The 15,241-nt window shown below is 32.9% G+C and overlaps 1 protein-coding gene across 1 annotated transcript in view; it reads right to left on the reverse strand.

Moving 5' to 3' along the window:
- The window catches only part of LOC105295536 (voltage-dependent calcium channel subunit alpha-2/delta-1), a 205,835-nt gene that overhangs the window by 12,859 nt on the left and 177,735 nt on the right, over window positions 1–15,241 (reverse strand). Inside the window, exons 32-35 of the mRNA XM_023533631.1 lie at window positions 14,259–14,314; window positions 13,739–13,868; window positions 11,758–11,867; window positions 10,558–10,640 (exon numbers count right to left, since the gene is read on the reverse strand). Of these exons, the coding sequence (XP_023389399.1) occupies window positions 10,558–10,640; window positions 11,758–11,867; window positions 13,739–13,868; window positions 14,259–14,314 (379 nt within the window). The remainder of the gene's footprint in view (window positions 1–10,557; window positions 10,641–11,757; window positions 11,868–13,738; window positions 13,869–14,258; window positions 14,315–15,241) is intronic.

Genomic DNA, 15,241 nt, shown 5'->3' on the forward strand with positions numbered 1-15,241 from the left:
TCCCTTGTACATAATGAGTTGTTTTTCCTCTTGCTGCTTTTAAGATTCTCTCCTTGACTTTTGGTAATTTAATTATAATGTGTCTGAGTGTGGATCTCTTTTTTTGTTGTTGAAATTCATTTGATATACAACATTCTGTAAATTTAAGGTATTTAACATATTAATTTGATGCATGTATATATTGTAATATTATTGCAATTGTAACAATAATTAGTACCTCTATTGCATTATATAATTACCTATTCTTTTCAGTAGTTGCAATAATTAAGTTCTAGTCTTTTATAATACTTTATTGTTGTCTACATACACCGTACTGTGCATTAGATATCTAAGACTTAATTACTTCTCGTTGGTGAGTTTGTACCTTTTAACAAAATTTATCCTATTCTCCTACTTCCACCATCCTCCATCCTCTGGTAACTAGCATTTCTTCTAATGGCCCCTAATATTTTTGGCACCAGGGACCGGTGCTCCTATGAGAATCTAATGCCTGATGATCTGAGTTGGAGCTGAGGCAATGATGCCAGCGCTGGGGAGCAGCTGCAAATACAGATGAAGCTTTGCTTGCTAGCCCGCCGCTCACTTCCTGTTGTGCTGCCCGGTTCCTAACACGCCATGGACCCGTACCTATCCGCAGCCTGAGTGACGGGGATCCCTGATTTATTCTCTAGTTTTACAAGTTTGGCTTTTTTAGATCCCACATATAAGTGGTATCATACTGTGTCTGTCTTTCTCTGTCTGACTCATCTCATTTAGCATAATGTGCTCCAGGTCTATTCATGTTACAAATAGCAAAACATTCTCCTTTCTCATGGCTAAATAATATTTACCTCTATTCCAGTGTGTGTGTGTGTGTGTGTGTGTGTGTGTGTGTGTGTGTGTGTGTACACACACTTCTTTTTCCATTGATCAATAATGGACACTTAGGTGTTTCCATATCTTGGCTTTTGTGCATAATGCTGCAATATACATGGGAGTACAGATATATATTTGATATCCTATTTTCATTTCCTTTGGGTATATACCCAGAAGTAAAATTACTAGGTCATGCAGTTGATTTATTATTTGAGGAACTTACAAACCAGTTTTTCACACTGGTTACACTAATTTCATGCCAACCAAAAATGTTTATAAAATGTATATGTTCCCTTGTCTCACATCCTCGCCAGCACTTATTGTCTTGTCTTTTTAATGAAGTCATTCTAACAAATTTGAGGTGATATCTCATCGGGGTTTTGATTTCTCTGATGATTAGTGATATTAATCAGCTTTTCATGTACCTGTTGGCCATTTGGATGTATTTCTTGAAAAAAAAATCTGCTTAGTTTTTATGCCCATTTTTAGTTGGATTTTTTAAAATTTTGATTTTTATCAGTTCTTTATATATTTTTGGATATTAACCCCTTATCCAATACATGGCTTGCAAAAATTTTTCCCATTAGTAATTTTTATTGTACAGATCTTTCATTTGCTTGGTTAAAGTTATTTTTAGACATTTCATTGTTTTTATGTATTGTGAATGACATAGTTTTCTTTGTTTTCAGATGTTTCATACTTAGTGTATAGAAATGCAACTGATTTTTATATTTTAAATTTGTATCCTTAAGCTTTACTGAAATTGTTCTTTAGTGCTAACAGTTTTTTGAGGGAGTCTTGGGTATTTATATACAGAATCATATATCTACAAATAATGAGTTTTTACTTCTTTCCATATTTGAATGTAAGAGTGGTGAGAGTGGTCATCCTTGTTTTGTTCATGATCTTAGAGGAAAAGCTTTCAATTTTTCTTCATTATGTGTACTAGCTATAGGCTTGTCATAAATGGCCTTTATTATGTTGAAGTATGTTCCTCTACACCTAATCTGGCCAACATTTTTACATGAAAGAATGTTGTATTTTGTTGAAAGCTTTTTTACATCTGTTGATATGATCATGCAACTTTTATCTTTCATTTTATTAATGTGATGTATTACATATATTGATTTGCATATATTGAACCAGCCTTACATATCTTACATAAATCTCACTTGATCATGCTGTGTAATTCATGTTTTATATTGTTAGATTTTATTTGCTAATATTTTGTTGAGAACTTTTGCATCTATGTTCTTGAAAGATATTGGTCTTTGGTTATCTATTCTTGTAATGACCTTTTCTGGTTTTGGTATCAGAATAATGCTTGCCTCATAGAATGAGTATGGAGGTATTCCCTACTCCTCAATTGATGCGAGAGTCTTTAGATTCCTCTTATTTGTAATTCTATGGGCTTCTAGATGTGGATGTCTGTTTCTTTTCCCAGGCCAGGAACATTTTCAACCATTATTTCATCAAATAAGTTTCTGCCTCTGTATTCCTCTCCTTTTCTTCTGAGATTCTATAATGCAAATTTTGATCTGCTTGATGCTGTCTCATAAGTCTCTATAACTATATTCACTCTTTTTAATTCTTTTTCCTTTTTCCTCCTAAAATTGGATGAAACCAGTGCCCTATTTTTGAGTTTATGGATACTTTCTCCCACTTCATCTAGTTTATTATTGAACCTATCTCCACTGATTTTTTTTTTTTTTGGTATAGTTAATACATTCTTTAGCTCTGTGACTTTTATTTGGTACTTTCTTGTATTTTCTATGTCTTTATTAAAGTTCTCAATATTGTTCATGCATTGTTCTCCTAACCTTGGTGAGTATTTTTATGACCATTATTTTGAACTCTTTATCATGTCAATCACTCTTCTCTGTTTCATTAAAGTCTGTTGTGGAATTTTACCTTATTATTTTATTTAGGGCATATTTTCTGTTTCTTTATTTCCTTGACTCTCTGTGTTGGTTTCTGTGCATTATATAAAACATCCATCTCTACAAATCTTGAAGTGGTATCTCTTGGTAGTTCCCAGTAGCTGAGGGTGCGCCAATATCTATCATTGTTGCATTGTTGTGTGTGTGTGTGTGTGTGTGTGTGTGTGTGTGTGTGTGTGTGTTGGTGGGGAAAGATCTCAGTTAGCACCTAGATTCAGGCTGAATGGAGGCCGAAGCAAAAGCAAGCAACTTTTAAAGTATGCAAATAAATCTCTTTCAGAGAAAGACTGGGAGATGGGCATTTCTGTCTGTTCTCTCTGCACTGAGCCCTGAGGGGTGTGGAGGGCAGTGTTCAAGAACTATTCATTTGCTACAGTCCTGTAGTACCTGTGAATGCCAGCCCTGCTGGCCTCCAGCGCAAAGTGATAAAGGCATGCATCATTAGGGCAACAGCCTTATAAGCTGAGATGCCAGATGTATTTGTAAGCTCTTCTCAGGGAGACACCACTGAACTGAAGTTGCTCAGAAGATGAACACAAGAGCATCACCTACTGCACCCTGGTCCTCCAGAGAAGATCACAGTCAGCCTCTTAATGTGCTAAATTAGAAGCATGCAATAGCTTTTAAAGTATGCAAATACCTTGTCAGGGGAAGATGGGAGGAGGGCATTTCTGCCTGCTCCCTCCTCTCTGAGCCCTGGGAGGAGAGCCATGATGAGTCCTCAAGAGCCCATTAAGAATTCTTTGTTTACTATGGTCTTGTGGGTCTCCTGGATGTAAGCCCCTAATGACTTTGAGAGCTAGGTGTTTTGAGCCCCATCTCTCAGGTGGGAGCCTTAAAAGTTGGGGTGCTAGATATTCAGTCTAAACCCTTCACTCCTCAGGGGGAACCTGGAAGTCGTGAGTACCCTCTTGTTTTTAGTTTTGTGTGTCAAGTATGGGGGTTATAGTGATAGTGTGTCTCATCCTTTCTTACCCATTATGATGTGGGTATTTTCTTGTTTACCCAATGTGTAGGGTAAATTTATTTCAGAGGGAATTACTCCATTTATAAGTGTAGGTTTGGTGTGTCTGTGGAGTGAGATAAGTTTAGGGTCTCCTATTTCACCATCTTGGACCAGAACCTCAATAACTCACATTTTCCTATCTTTAGCTCTGAATTCTCCTCTGATCTCCAGGTTTATTGATCTCTACCACCTCTCCTCTTACATGTCTTAGAAACATGCCCCAAAACATTATTTTTCTAAATGATACTTTTAGGAGTAGTGGATCAGGTCAAAGACAAGTCATCTGTGATTCTTTCCTTTTTCTCACATCTAATCCATCAGCATGTCTTAATAACCGGAGTCTTAATAATTCCAGCTTCAAAATGTATCACCAAATCTACTGCTTCTCACTACCTCATGCTCAGGTCACCATCACTTCTTGCCTACAGTCCTGCAAAAGCTGCCTCATTGTTTCTACTCTTGCCTTTTTACCATCTTTTCTCCAAAAAGCAGTCTTCTAAAAAGCCATAAGTAAAATCCATTCACTCCCTTCTTGAAATTTCTTATCACTTCACAACAAAATACAAATTTCTTAAACAGATGTGCTCCTTTTATCCTACAAAGCCTTATGCTGTCTTTCCATCCTCTTGTATTCTACTTCCCTTCCCCACCACTCACTCTGCTCCAATAACACTGGCTTCCCCAGCAACAGGTCAAGGTGTTTATTATCTAAGGGCCTTTGAATTTATTCTTCTCTTTGTTCAAATATTTTTTCCTCTGAGTAGGGTAGCCAGATAAAAAACAGGGTGCTCGGTTATATTTAAATTTCAGATTAAAAAATATATTTTAGTTTAAATATAGCTCAAATATCTAACAAATAGAACAGAAGCCTGATATACAGTAGATGTACATTAAGTACTTGATAAATGAATAGTTGGCATTCAGTAAAGTAGCACATATATTCATTGTTTAGAGACACTGTAAACATAAAAGTACTAACTTAAAGGCTCCCCAGTCCTAATTAAGTACTAATTTGATGGAATGGAAAACTAACACACAAACAAGATCCATTAATGTATTAAGGATATACTTTGTCAACTAAATTTTTATTAATACGATATACATTTTTATATTTTGGAAATGTCTTATGGAAAGAAAAATATTCTCTCTGGCATCATTCCATTGTTTTTATATTTTTAGTGTTTTTTTTTTTTTTTTCTCTTTAGTTTCATTTCTACTGTGTGATGATGAGATAGGTCTGTTTCAGTCTGGGAGGTGGTAGCTTAGAAAGTTATTCAGAGTCCCTGAAATCTGTAAGTTGATTCACATTGAAAAATCTGCCTCTTCAGTTTCCTGATCATAGTTTCTCATGTGTTTTGCATGGGCAGCCACCTACATCAAGATTTGAAATTATTCTATGAAAATAAATTATGAGCTACATTCCAAAAACATTTAAGTCACAAATGCACAAATATGAGAGAAACTTCAGCATTTTTCTGTCTTAAAGGGACCAAAATCCCATTAATACCATGACTATACTGATTATTAAAGTTACTGTAGTAGAAAATAACTGATTGGTATCTGGTTTCAGTTTGACACATTAAAATTGAAAAAGATACAGTGCAAATATTATATATATTTATTTTAAAATATGATAGATGATTTTATTAGATTTATATCTTAATAAAAATTGATATTGTAATAAAGATATTATAGAGAATCCCTCATTTGTTTTCTTTTCAATTACTCTTTAAAAGAAAATGCAATCTAAACTATAGTTATATTCATATAACCATACTTTTTGAGACCATGTATATACACTAGTGGCTAAAATCTCTTCAGTTTCCCTTTGTTGAACAAGTATTACTAAGCCTTCACTCTGCCTTTTTTTCCCCAACCAGAACCTAGGGTAACTAACTACACGTAATAAAAGCACATTAATTTTTAATTTATTTAAATAAATTTAGAAATAAATTTTCCCAAGAGAAAATTTTCTGGTGATTTGGCTAACAAGTTTTTGCTCTTTCTTTTCTAAATTATAGTCATCATTAAATTTCCTTCAAAAGGCAAATCACTGGTGAAGATATCCACTGAATAATGTCTATCTTTTGGAATTAGACAGGTCTGTTCTTAAAGTCACTCACAGCAGTTTCAAAGAAAATCGATATTTAAAATTACTTAGGCAGGTGGATACTATGCTGTAACTCCTGTAGTAGGAATAAAATTCCTAATAAAATTTTTTTTCTCTTACACAGCACCTTAACACACTACAGTTACTTGTGAGGTAAGTAGAATATTTGCTCAATAATTTAAATGTATGTTTAAATATATACATATACACACATTTCTGCATATTCATTTTTCATGTATTCAATAATGTGTTTTTATAAATTAGTTTTGCATAAAATAATAAATTTTCTCAATGGCACATATTATTGGCTTGTTTTACTTTCTTTTATAAACAAACTTTAGCTTTATATTTTATGTTTTTAATTTTTTTTCTTCTTTATCATTTAAGTCTTCAGAAAGTTCTTGTCAAAAGGTCTCATTTGAACACTTGTGTTTTGATGAAGTCCTCATGGTTTGGGGCTTTATAATTACATATCTATACACTATCAGTTTTGGACTCCACAGGGTATAAGAGGTCTAGCTTTAGACAGAGTCACTCTTTAAATGCTTAGAGAGATATCATCCTTTAGAAGGTGACACCACCATCCCAGCTTTCCTGTGAGCAGGATCTAATACACCGCAAATTCCTTCTTATAGCCAGACTAATATTGAAGCTTAAACTTTGACCTTTATTGGTCCTCAATGTGGGAACAACTGCCAACTAACCTTACAGTGTTTTTCTTTTTTAATATTTTGTTATTTTTTCTAACTTTCTATTGTTTCAGAGAAAATACTTCCTTTGATATCATCATAGCAACACTCAAATTGCATAGACTAGATTCACTGTTCCACACTGATAAATATGTTTTTAAACATCAAACTCAAGTCTTGTTAATGTAAAGTCTATGCCATCTACATCATTTCCTCAACACTATCCATCGTATATTCCTCAAAGACACAATATCAAGGAATCTTAGATGTGCTCCTTTTATCCTTCAAAAATTATTTCATTAAAATGTATTAATCCCATCCAGTTCAGTCCACAGTGATATTTATTTTCTTGGTAAATTTATAGTTATGGTGAGAAAAAAAGTATCATAGGAAAATTCAAAATTATATTTTTGAAGGTCTTAGATTAACAAAAATTAATTCATTGTTACCTATAGATTTTTAAGATAAAAGCAAAATGGGAAGTGAGCTATTCAAAAAATAGTTGACATGCATTTTTGCATTTACTTGGTAGGCTATAAATCTTACCTAAAAATTCTGTGACTGAAAAGTAAACTTTTGAAAATATAGTAAATTTTATATTATTGTGCACCTATTTAATATATAGTATTTTTTTTACTTTTAAGTTTTAGTTTATTTCTACTATAATCACAAAAAGGGGCAAGTATAGAAAATATGATTTTACAACACTTTTAATATGTAAATAGTATGATTACCTATGTAATCTTTAAGGGACAAGTTCTTTAAAGGATCAACGATATTTCAAATCGCTACCTATATTATCAATTAAAATGGATGTTCATAGAGAGGGATTATTTAATTTTAGTATTTTATTGAGTATTTATTGAGCTATGTTTCCTTCACATGCAGTGTTTTGCTGTGAAAACCACTTTTATTATCCCAGAACAAATTTGATTGTTTTCTGAAACTTTCTGTGCTACTCTACCTTTTTTCCTCTCTGATAAACTCACTCCATTCAAAGTAATGGCCACATCTCCATCTAGTGGTTTCCTAATCAATGAATATTTGGACAATAATGAAGAAAGAACACAACAAAAGTTGCTTTAGCAACAATCATGGTAATTCCAGAGCATCAGAAAAGGAATGGCAAGAGTATACATGGAACCCTGAACACACACTCAGGCCCTAGAACATCTATTTAGTTGTATTCATTATATAATTCAGAAGTTTGTCAAAAGCTTAATAAATAATAATTTTGCCCTAGATAATGTAAGCAATATTAAGTAAAGTTAACTTAGAAATTCAAAGTACTTATACTAAAATATTTCAATAAGAACATCAATATTTTGGTTCTATAAATCTAAAACATTGTTTAAACCATATTTGTTTATATATAAAAAAGAAAAATTAGAATGATTGAGTTATTAAGTAATGCGTGATAAAACTGAAAGGGTTCATTAATTTTATGTTAGCGTCTTTTTAAAATAAGTTGAGATGACCAGCTCTAATAATTGTGCTTAGGCTATTTCTCTTTAGTAAGACATCACGAAGCATGACTTAATCTTTATAAAAAACCCTATGGAAAATATTGATTTTAAAGTAACTATAGGATGTTGTGATGTTCTGTTTAAGAAATTAACTATTTACAAAACAACATTAGTACTGGGATTTTAATAACCTGGTTTCAGGACAGTTGTTATAGTGCATTTTGGGATATGAATTATTATGTTTTTTAAATTTCAAGCCAAACACAAAATGAAGAAAAATTAGAGAAAGTGACTGACCATCCACACCACATGAAAACTTGCAGTAAAATGAAGATAGGAGCTGACATCATGGTACAGGCACGACTCGTTGTGCATATAAGTTGATCCTATTAATAACGGGCAAAGTAGCAAGTACAGGAAAGGAAAGAAAACACAGAAAAGAAGACATACAAGATGAGATTTCATGCAATTTGCTGGCAGTTAGCAGTTTATGTGAGCCTCCATCCAGAGCAGATTCACAACGACCATTGCAAATAAGCATTACCAAAATATTTCACTGCTAAAGAAACACAAGACATTATTAGCACATTAAGCTACTGAGCAAGAGTTGTACTTTCATACACAATCCACTGTGTAATTTATAGGAATTTGAATCAGAAATTTTAGTCTTAGTCAAATCTTTTTTGATGCTGTGATCAAAGACAGTCTTCGAGGGAGAACATATTTTGAGTAATAGGGCTTTTATATGATCTTTTAAGTTCATCTGAATGAATTTAACCTCAGTCTTTGGTGGCAAATAGTGGATGAGTAAAGTTTTCCCTAATGAGCAACATTACCCTTGGGCTCACATGCGACATTCTTTCGGGAATGATGTGACATGCACAAAGCTCCTGAAGATGCAGTAGCTAAAACAACAGAAGTCCTCATATTTGAATTGTAAGTCTAACTGGGTAAAATGAAAAAGAACAATTAGCTGCAACTTCGAATCACTTTCCCCATCAACAAGGACTAATTCTTACAGAAATAACTGAGGTTAATTTGCTAAAACATCTTGCTTTTTTATAGCCTTTTCACTATCACTATTTTATTTCTTCTTTGCTCCAATTTTAATTTATATTATCTAATTGCATAGTATGTATCTATGTATCTATGGAAATGCCTTATTCTTTCTGGGACAAATGTGGCTATGTTTATTGGCATAAATAAGCACATAATATGTAAGTCTATTCTAAACAAATACATAATAGCCTCTAAAAAGGCACATTAATCAATAGATGATCTGGCATATATTTTAGAATAAACAATTCCTAAGATAATAATGCTCTGTTTGCATGCCTATTAGTGTGTGTAAGCCACTTAATGCAAAGGCACACCTTGAAGAATTAGAGAATTGAGGAATATTATATTGAAAATTAGTTTTTAAATGTGGGCAGGCATTTTGCAGCCTTCATTTGAGAATAAAATTTCTTAATTAAAGTAATTTTAAAAGCATAAAGCTGATTACAGACACAGTAAGTCAGAATAGTGTTCATTAGAGAAAGACAGCTGACCTAAAGGAAAATTAGTAGATGTGTTTAAATAACATACATTAAATGTGCTTTGTAAAATTTTATCAACTTAGGGTGGTTCTATAGAGTAGTGGTTAGCACATCTGCTTTACATGTAGAAGGTCTTGGGTTCAAGCCCCAGTGGAGCCACGGTCCATCCCTGGGTGCCCCAGGCCCTGGGTGCACTCCTGGCTCACAATGTGAGCGTGTGGGAGGAGACGCCCCACCTCCAGAGATTCATTTCTTAAGGGGAGACGGCAACCAGGGATGGAAGGGGAATTAAAAAAAATTAAAATTTTATCAACTTAACCCTGCATGACTGATGTAGTCTAATTTTGAACAACAATTAATACAATTAAGAGGACTTATACAAATCAACTTAACCCTGTGTGATTGACCTAGTCTAATTTCAAACAATGTACAAATTAATATACATAAGAGAAATAATGTGATAGACTCAGAAACCATGTAAAGCAAGGTAGAATTATAAGATAATAAAACAACAGAATGTTTAACAGGTTTTTAAAATACATTAAATAAGGACTAAACACAAACTAATAAAAATAACTTTTCCATCTTCAAGATTGGAATATAAATGAAGGTAGGCAACTCATATTCCATAAGTAATAATTATTGCCAGTTACTATTTATTAGTCTTTAAAATCATCAGATTTATCATCTTAGACTATTAGTATATTGATTGGAATTATGTTTGAAAGTACAATTTCTGTGGGAAGGACAGATAGAAGAAGCAACTGTTAAGCTTATGCTAACCATGACAAATATTGAAATGAAAAACCTATTTACCAGCAAGTCCATCATGTTAATGAGTAACATTATGGTTCAGACATTATGTTTGAATTAAAATTGCAATTTATCTCAAATTCTTGTGGAAAATGACCACTGAGCTATAGTATTTTAATACAGTAAATGTTTGGTCTTACCAAGACATTGTTATCAAAGCAGACATCAGGCCCTTTTCGGTATCTGGGTTGCTTAACCATGTCACAGGGATCTGGACCATCAGCTAAAGAAACTTGTTAAGAAATATGAAGTTATTTTTTGTCACACAATTAAAAAAAGACAATGCTATGTATTTATTTCCCAGAGAAAGTAAGAGATATTACTCTAGTCCAACACAATCAGTTTAAGGACTTAAAAATTTAAGGAACTAAACTGCCACAAATTTTCTCTTGTCAGAATAGGGGCTGCGTGAAGAGATCAACTTTTTTTTTTTTTTTTTTTTAATTTTTACTGGTCCCTGGCTTATAGCAAGTACTGAATAAGTATTTGTAGAATATAAGTGGATGAAATGCACAAATGATACTAACTATAAGACAGGGTCATACTTGTAAAGCAGCACAAGGGACCACCTGGGTGTATTCTATTTAGTTAGAAACATAAACTAATTCCTAATAATAAATTTCAATTCCAAACAAAGATGAGAAACTTATTTTTTTTTCCAAAAACAGCATAGGTTAACGCAAAAGTATAGGCACTCTACAGAACCTCTGCTTACAATGCTTTAATAGTCATTGCATGTCATTTCCCAAGTTGACCAATAGAAGTTTTAGTATTACTGCCACTGCAGTTGTAGCATGTGACAGGATGCCCTTCTTTTTTAAGGCTGAATAATATTCCATTGTATGTATAGATCACATCTAACTCCATTTTGGCTGATTCACTACTGAAAACTTTCAAGCCAAAACACTCATTTTTTCTTTCGGCACCATGTATGGGCAAGCTGATAAGGAAGTTCGTGTATTCCCTCCTTTGGCACAGCCTGGAAGTTTGAGCCACACAAACCCCAGCCAGCATAGGCAAGTACCTAGCATCACTCCCGAACCACCCTAAAACCCCAAGCCAGTCGCTCCTCCCTGCTCTCTCAAGCCATTTTTTGATCTACTTGGGAACGTGCCACTGTTCTCTCCATAAAGCCTTATTATCAGAGTAAGACACTTCATATTCTTTTGGTGCATGTGTAGTCTTTACATGCAAACCAAATTTTGCATGAGGGATCTACTCTACCTCTGTAGCTGATCACTCTATTTTTCTTTTTATAAGCATAAACCACATAACAAGGTTAAAAATGTATTATTTTAAGATGGTTTTCCATTCCAAATCTCTCTGATGTCAAAGGATACAAGTCTGCTCTGCTTGTATGAGCAGTCGTGTGTCACAGGGACAAGTCCCTTTGCTCTCAACCATTATGAATACTAAGTTGGTGTTCATAAGTTTTTCTACATGAAAGATTCTGCAAAATAAATATTTAAAAATCACAGAACATCATCTTTTGGGAAAAAAATAAAAATCTTTCAAAGATTCTTACATATTAAAATGAATGACAAAGTATGACATCTTGAAACACAAAGCATCACCAACACAAACAGTAAAACAGAATGAGAATGATTTTAGAAAATAGGTTATTGCATTTTATTTATTAGTTTGCACATATTGCTTCTCTCAAATGAATACTAAAATATTGCAATAGATGTTTTAAGTGTATTTTTTAAGTGTTAGTCCTCAGTGCAAAATAAGCACTATTTAGTTGTTGAAAGTCATAGAAAAAATGCTTTATTTTACATTTTTATGTTTAGGAATTGTGGTATTTATCACTGTAAATATGCCAAAGTTGCCTTATTTTACAGATGAGGAAACTAGGAGCACAAAAATAGCTAATCATTTTGCCCAAGCTAATAGCAGAGAAGTCTAAATCAGTGCTGTTCAGCAAACTTCTGTGAAGGTGGAAATGTTTTCTGCTTTACCCAATATGGTGAACAATAGCCACATAAGGCTATTGAGCACCTGAAATGAGACTAGTGTGGCTGAGGCACAAAATTTTAATATTAATTGTAATTGATAATTGAAAGAGCCACCTATGGTGGTAACTACTGAATTGGACAACACAGATATAGACAAAATCAAGGGCTTTAAATTTCATGCATTATTTTTCCCACATCTTAAGTTGCTTCTGCCTTCTCTGCAACCATGATAAAAATGTAAATGTAATTTCTTTATATCTTTTCAAAGAAATAGGATTTTCTCGTGTTTTTTCCCATTGAACCTGGGACATGAGGATAAAGCAAATTAAAAGAAAACATGATTCAACTTAATATCTTTATTATATTGATCTTTACGAATTAACTTAGACAATTTTAAAGTACACATTGCTATTATAGGACATCAATTAATGAAAGGCCAAAAGACTCTGAAACTCTTTCTGATATACCCATTAAACATACTACAATGTTGTTTCTCGAAGTTGATAGCCTAATACTTAATCTTTAAACAAGATAGTCTGCATTTGCTGAGTTCATCTCTAATTCTCTTCCCCTTTCCTCTACTTCTCACTAGGACATAGAGGTTTGTCAAAGTAAGTCCTAAAACCATATCGATCATGTCTATTAAAAATCCATGCTAGTTTCAGTTAATCCATTCCTGAAAATATTTTTTTAACTCTTATAATACTTTTTTTCTGAATCCCTAGTAACTAACTATTCCAGCCCTTTTACATGCTCAGATTACCTACCTCCTCATATTTCTTCACTATGTTAACATTTCTTCTAGAATAACCTGCCCTAAGTTGCTCAAAGTAGAGTATCACAACTCTTTGTCTTTTAAGCTGGGCATTTCTGCTCTGTTCTCAGGGATCCTATGACGTGGATCATTACTTTCCTCTCAAAACTTCAAAAATCCTCACCTTGCCTTTCTCCTCTAACCATTATAATGAAATTAAATTCTCTATCTCTTCAAAAAATTTGCAGGATGTTTTCTGACTAACATTAACTGTGACCTTAGGAAACGACATTTTAATATGAGTTCTTTTAGACAAAAAATACATTGAAATACAATCAAATTTCTCTATGTTCTGCTTAAAAGTAGGTATGAATTTCTTGATCTATAATACTGCAGTTGAAAGAATTATTCAAAGTTAAAATTAATTTTAAACATTTTAAAATTTAAAAACCTACAGAGAAAGTGAAGATCTCTGTTATTTTCAACATAAAACAGTTACTCATATCTCTCAGGCTCGACTGACAATCTCTTATTTTCCATAAAGATTATAAATGTGAATACAATTTCTTAGTGAAATAGGTCTAGTCCAGAAATGAAGAAACAAATTACCTGGAACAGTTTCCGCAGTCTAATACACCACTGAATGATTTACTATCGTTATCAAAGAAATACTGGGTTTGTTCAGTAATGCAACTCTGTTTTGACAGAGAGGCTGTAAAGTCATCGTCTTCCATCTCAACTGTGGGGAAAGAAAGACCGTCATCATGATGGGGCACTACAGACAGTCTCCCAGAGCCCTCATTTCTCACGGAGCAAAACAAATATATAAAAGCAGGCGCCTGAATTGGCTTGTTTACTACTGTGTAATATAATGGCAGCCCCTAATAGGTGACCAATAAATATCAGTAGTATATGTTAATTCAAATATATAACAGCTATAAAATAGAGTCCACTGTGACACAGGAAAGTTTCTAAAACATTAGGAAAGTTTTGACAAAATGATTTCAACCTACAAGTCTCTCTCACACACACACACAAGTACACACTTTCTCACTGAATTTCTTGAACTCTGCACATCCAAAAGTAAAATTTTAATTGTTATTGTGATAATATCTGAGCATTTACATACCTGCTTCAAGAAGTCGTGGAAAGGTCAAACTTAAGAGAAATTGCTGTAGAATAGACCTGAATTTTAAATATAAATGAATATTGATAAAAATCTAATTTCCTTTATAAATTATATAATAAAAACCTGCACACTTTTGTATATACACATAAACACATTTCTTTTTCATCTTTTTTGGGAAAAAATGTGAATTTTCTAATAAAAAGTTTAGGAGCATTTTCATATAAGTATTTCTTAAATTATATAAAATATTATAAATAAACATTTTTCTGTTAAAGAAGTCATAAAGTCATATGTGTTTAGGACCAAGTGAGCAACACATATGTGTTAATAAGAGGCCTATGATGAAATGAGATTGTGAAGAAGAGGTTAACTTTCAGAGGGAGAATGTCAATATTTCATTTCAGAGTTTTCACATTTAGTATTTGCTCCTTGTTTTAGTTTTTAAAACTCTGTGGTAGAAGAAAAATTCCAACAAACAAACAAAAATGACTTTTAGCCACAGTTTATAAACCATTTACCTCACAATATAGACTATATTTGTAAATACATAATGTGACATTCATGAAATAAAATATATACATCGAATATAGGGCATATGGCATATTTCATTTTTATTATAAATGACAATTGAGCCAAATATTAGTATAGAATCATCTGGAACTGAGTTTAGTTTTTAAAAAAAAGGCAGGGGGAGGATGGAATGTGGGGAGGAAGAATATATTCTGTCCAGAAAATAACATAAAGGCAATCAAGTATTTCAGGATCACTATGAGATTTAGGAAACCAATATAGATTAATATATAAATATTATTGCCAGGACAGAAAGCACCATTTGCACAATTTTTTTTTTCATAAAAAATAGGACTTTTAATCTAGAATCTTTGCTACTTTACAAGCATTTAATTTTAGCTAGAAAAGCATCAACATCAAATGAATGTTAGAGATTAACCTACATGGAAGAAAGGCTGAACAATATGATAGGG

The sequence above is a fragment of the Pteropus vampyrus genome, unplaced genomic scaffold, assembly GCF_000151845.1.
Source record: "Pteropus vampyrus isolate Shadow unplaced genomic scaffold, Pvam_2.0 Scaffold107, whole genome shotgun sequence".
NCBI lineage: Eukaryota > Metazoa > Chordata > Mammalia > Chiroptera > Pteropodidae > Pteropus > Pteropus vampyrus.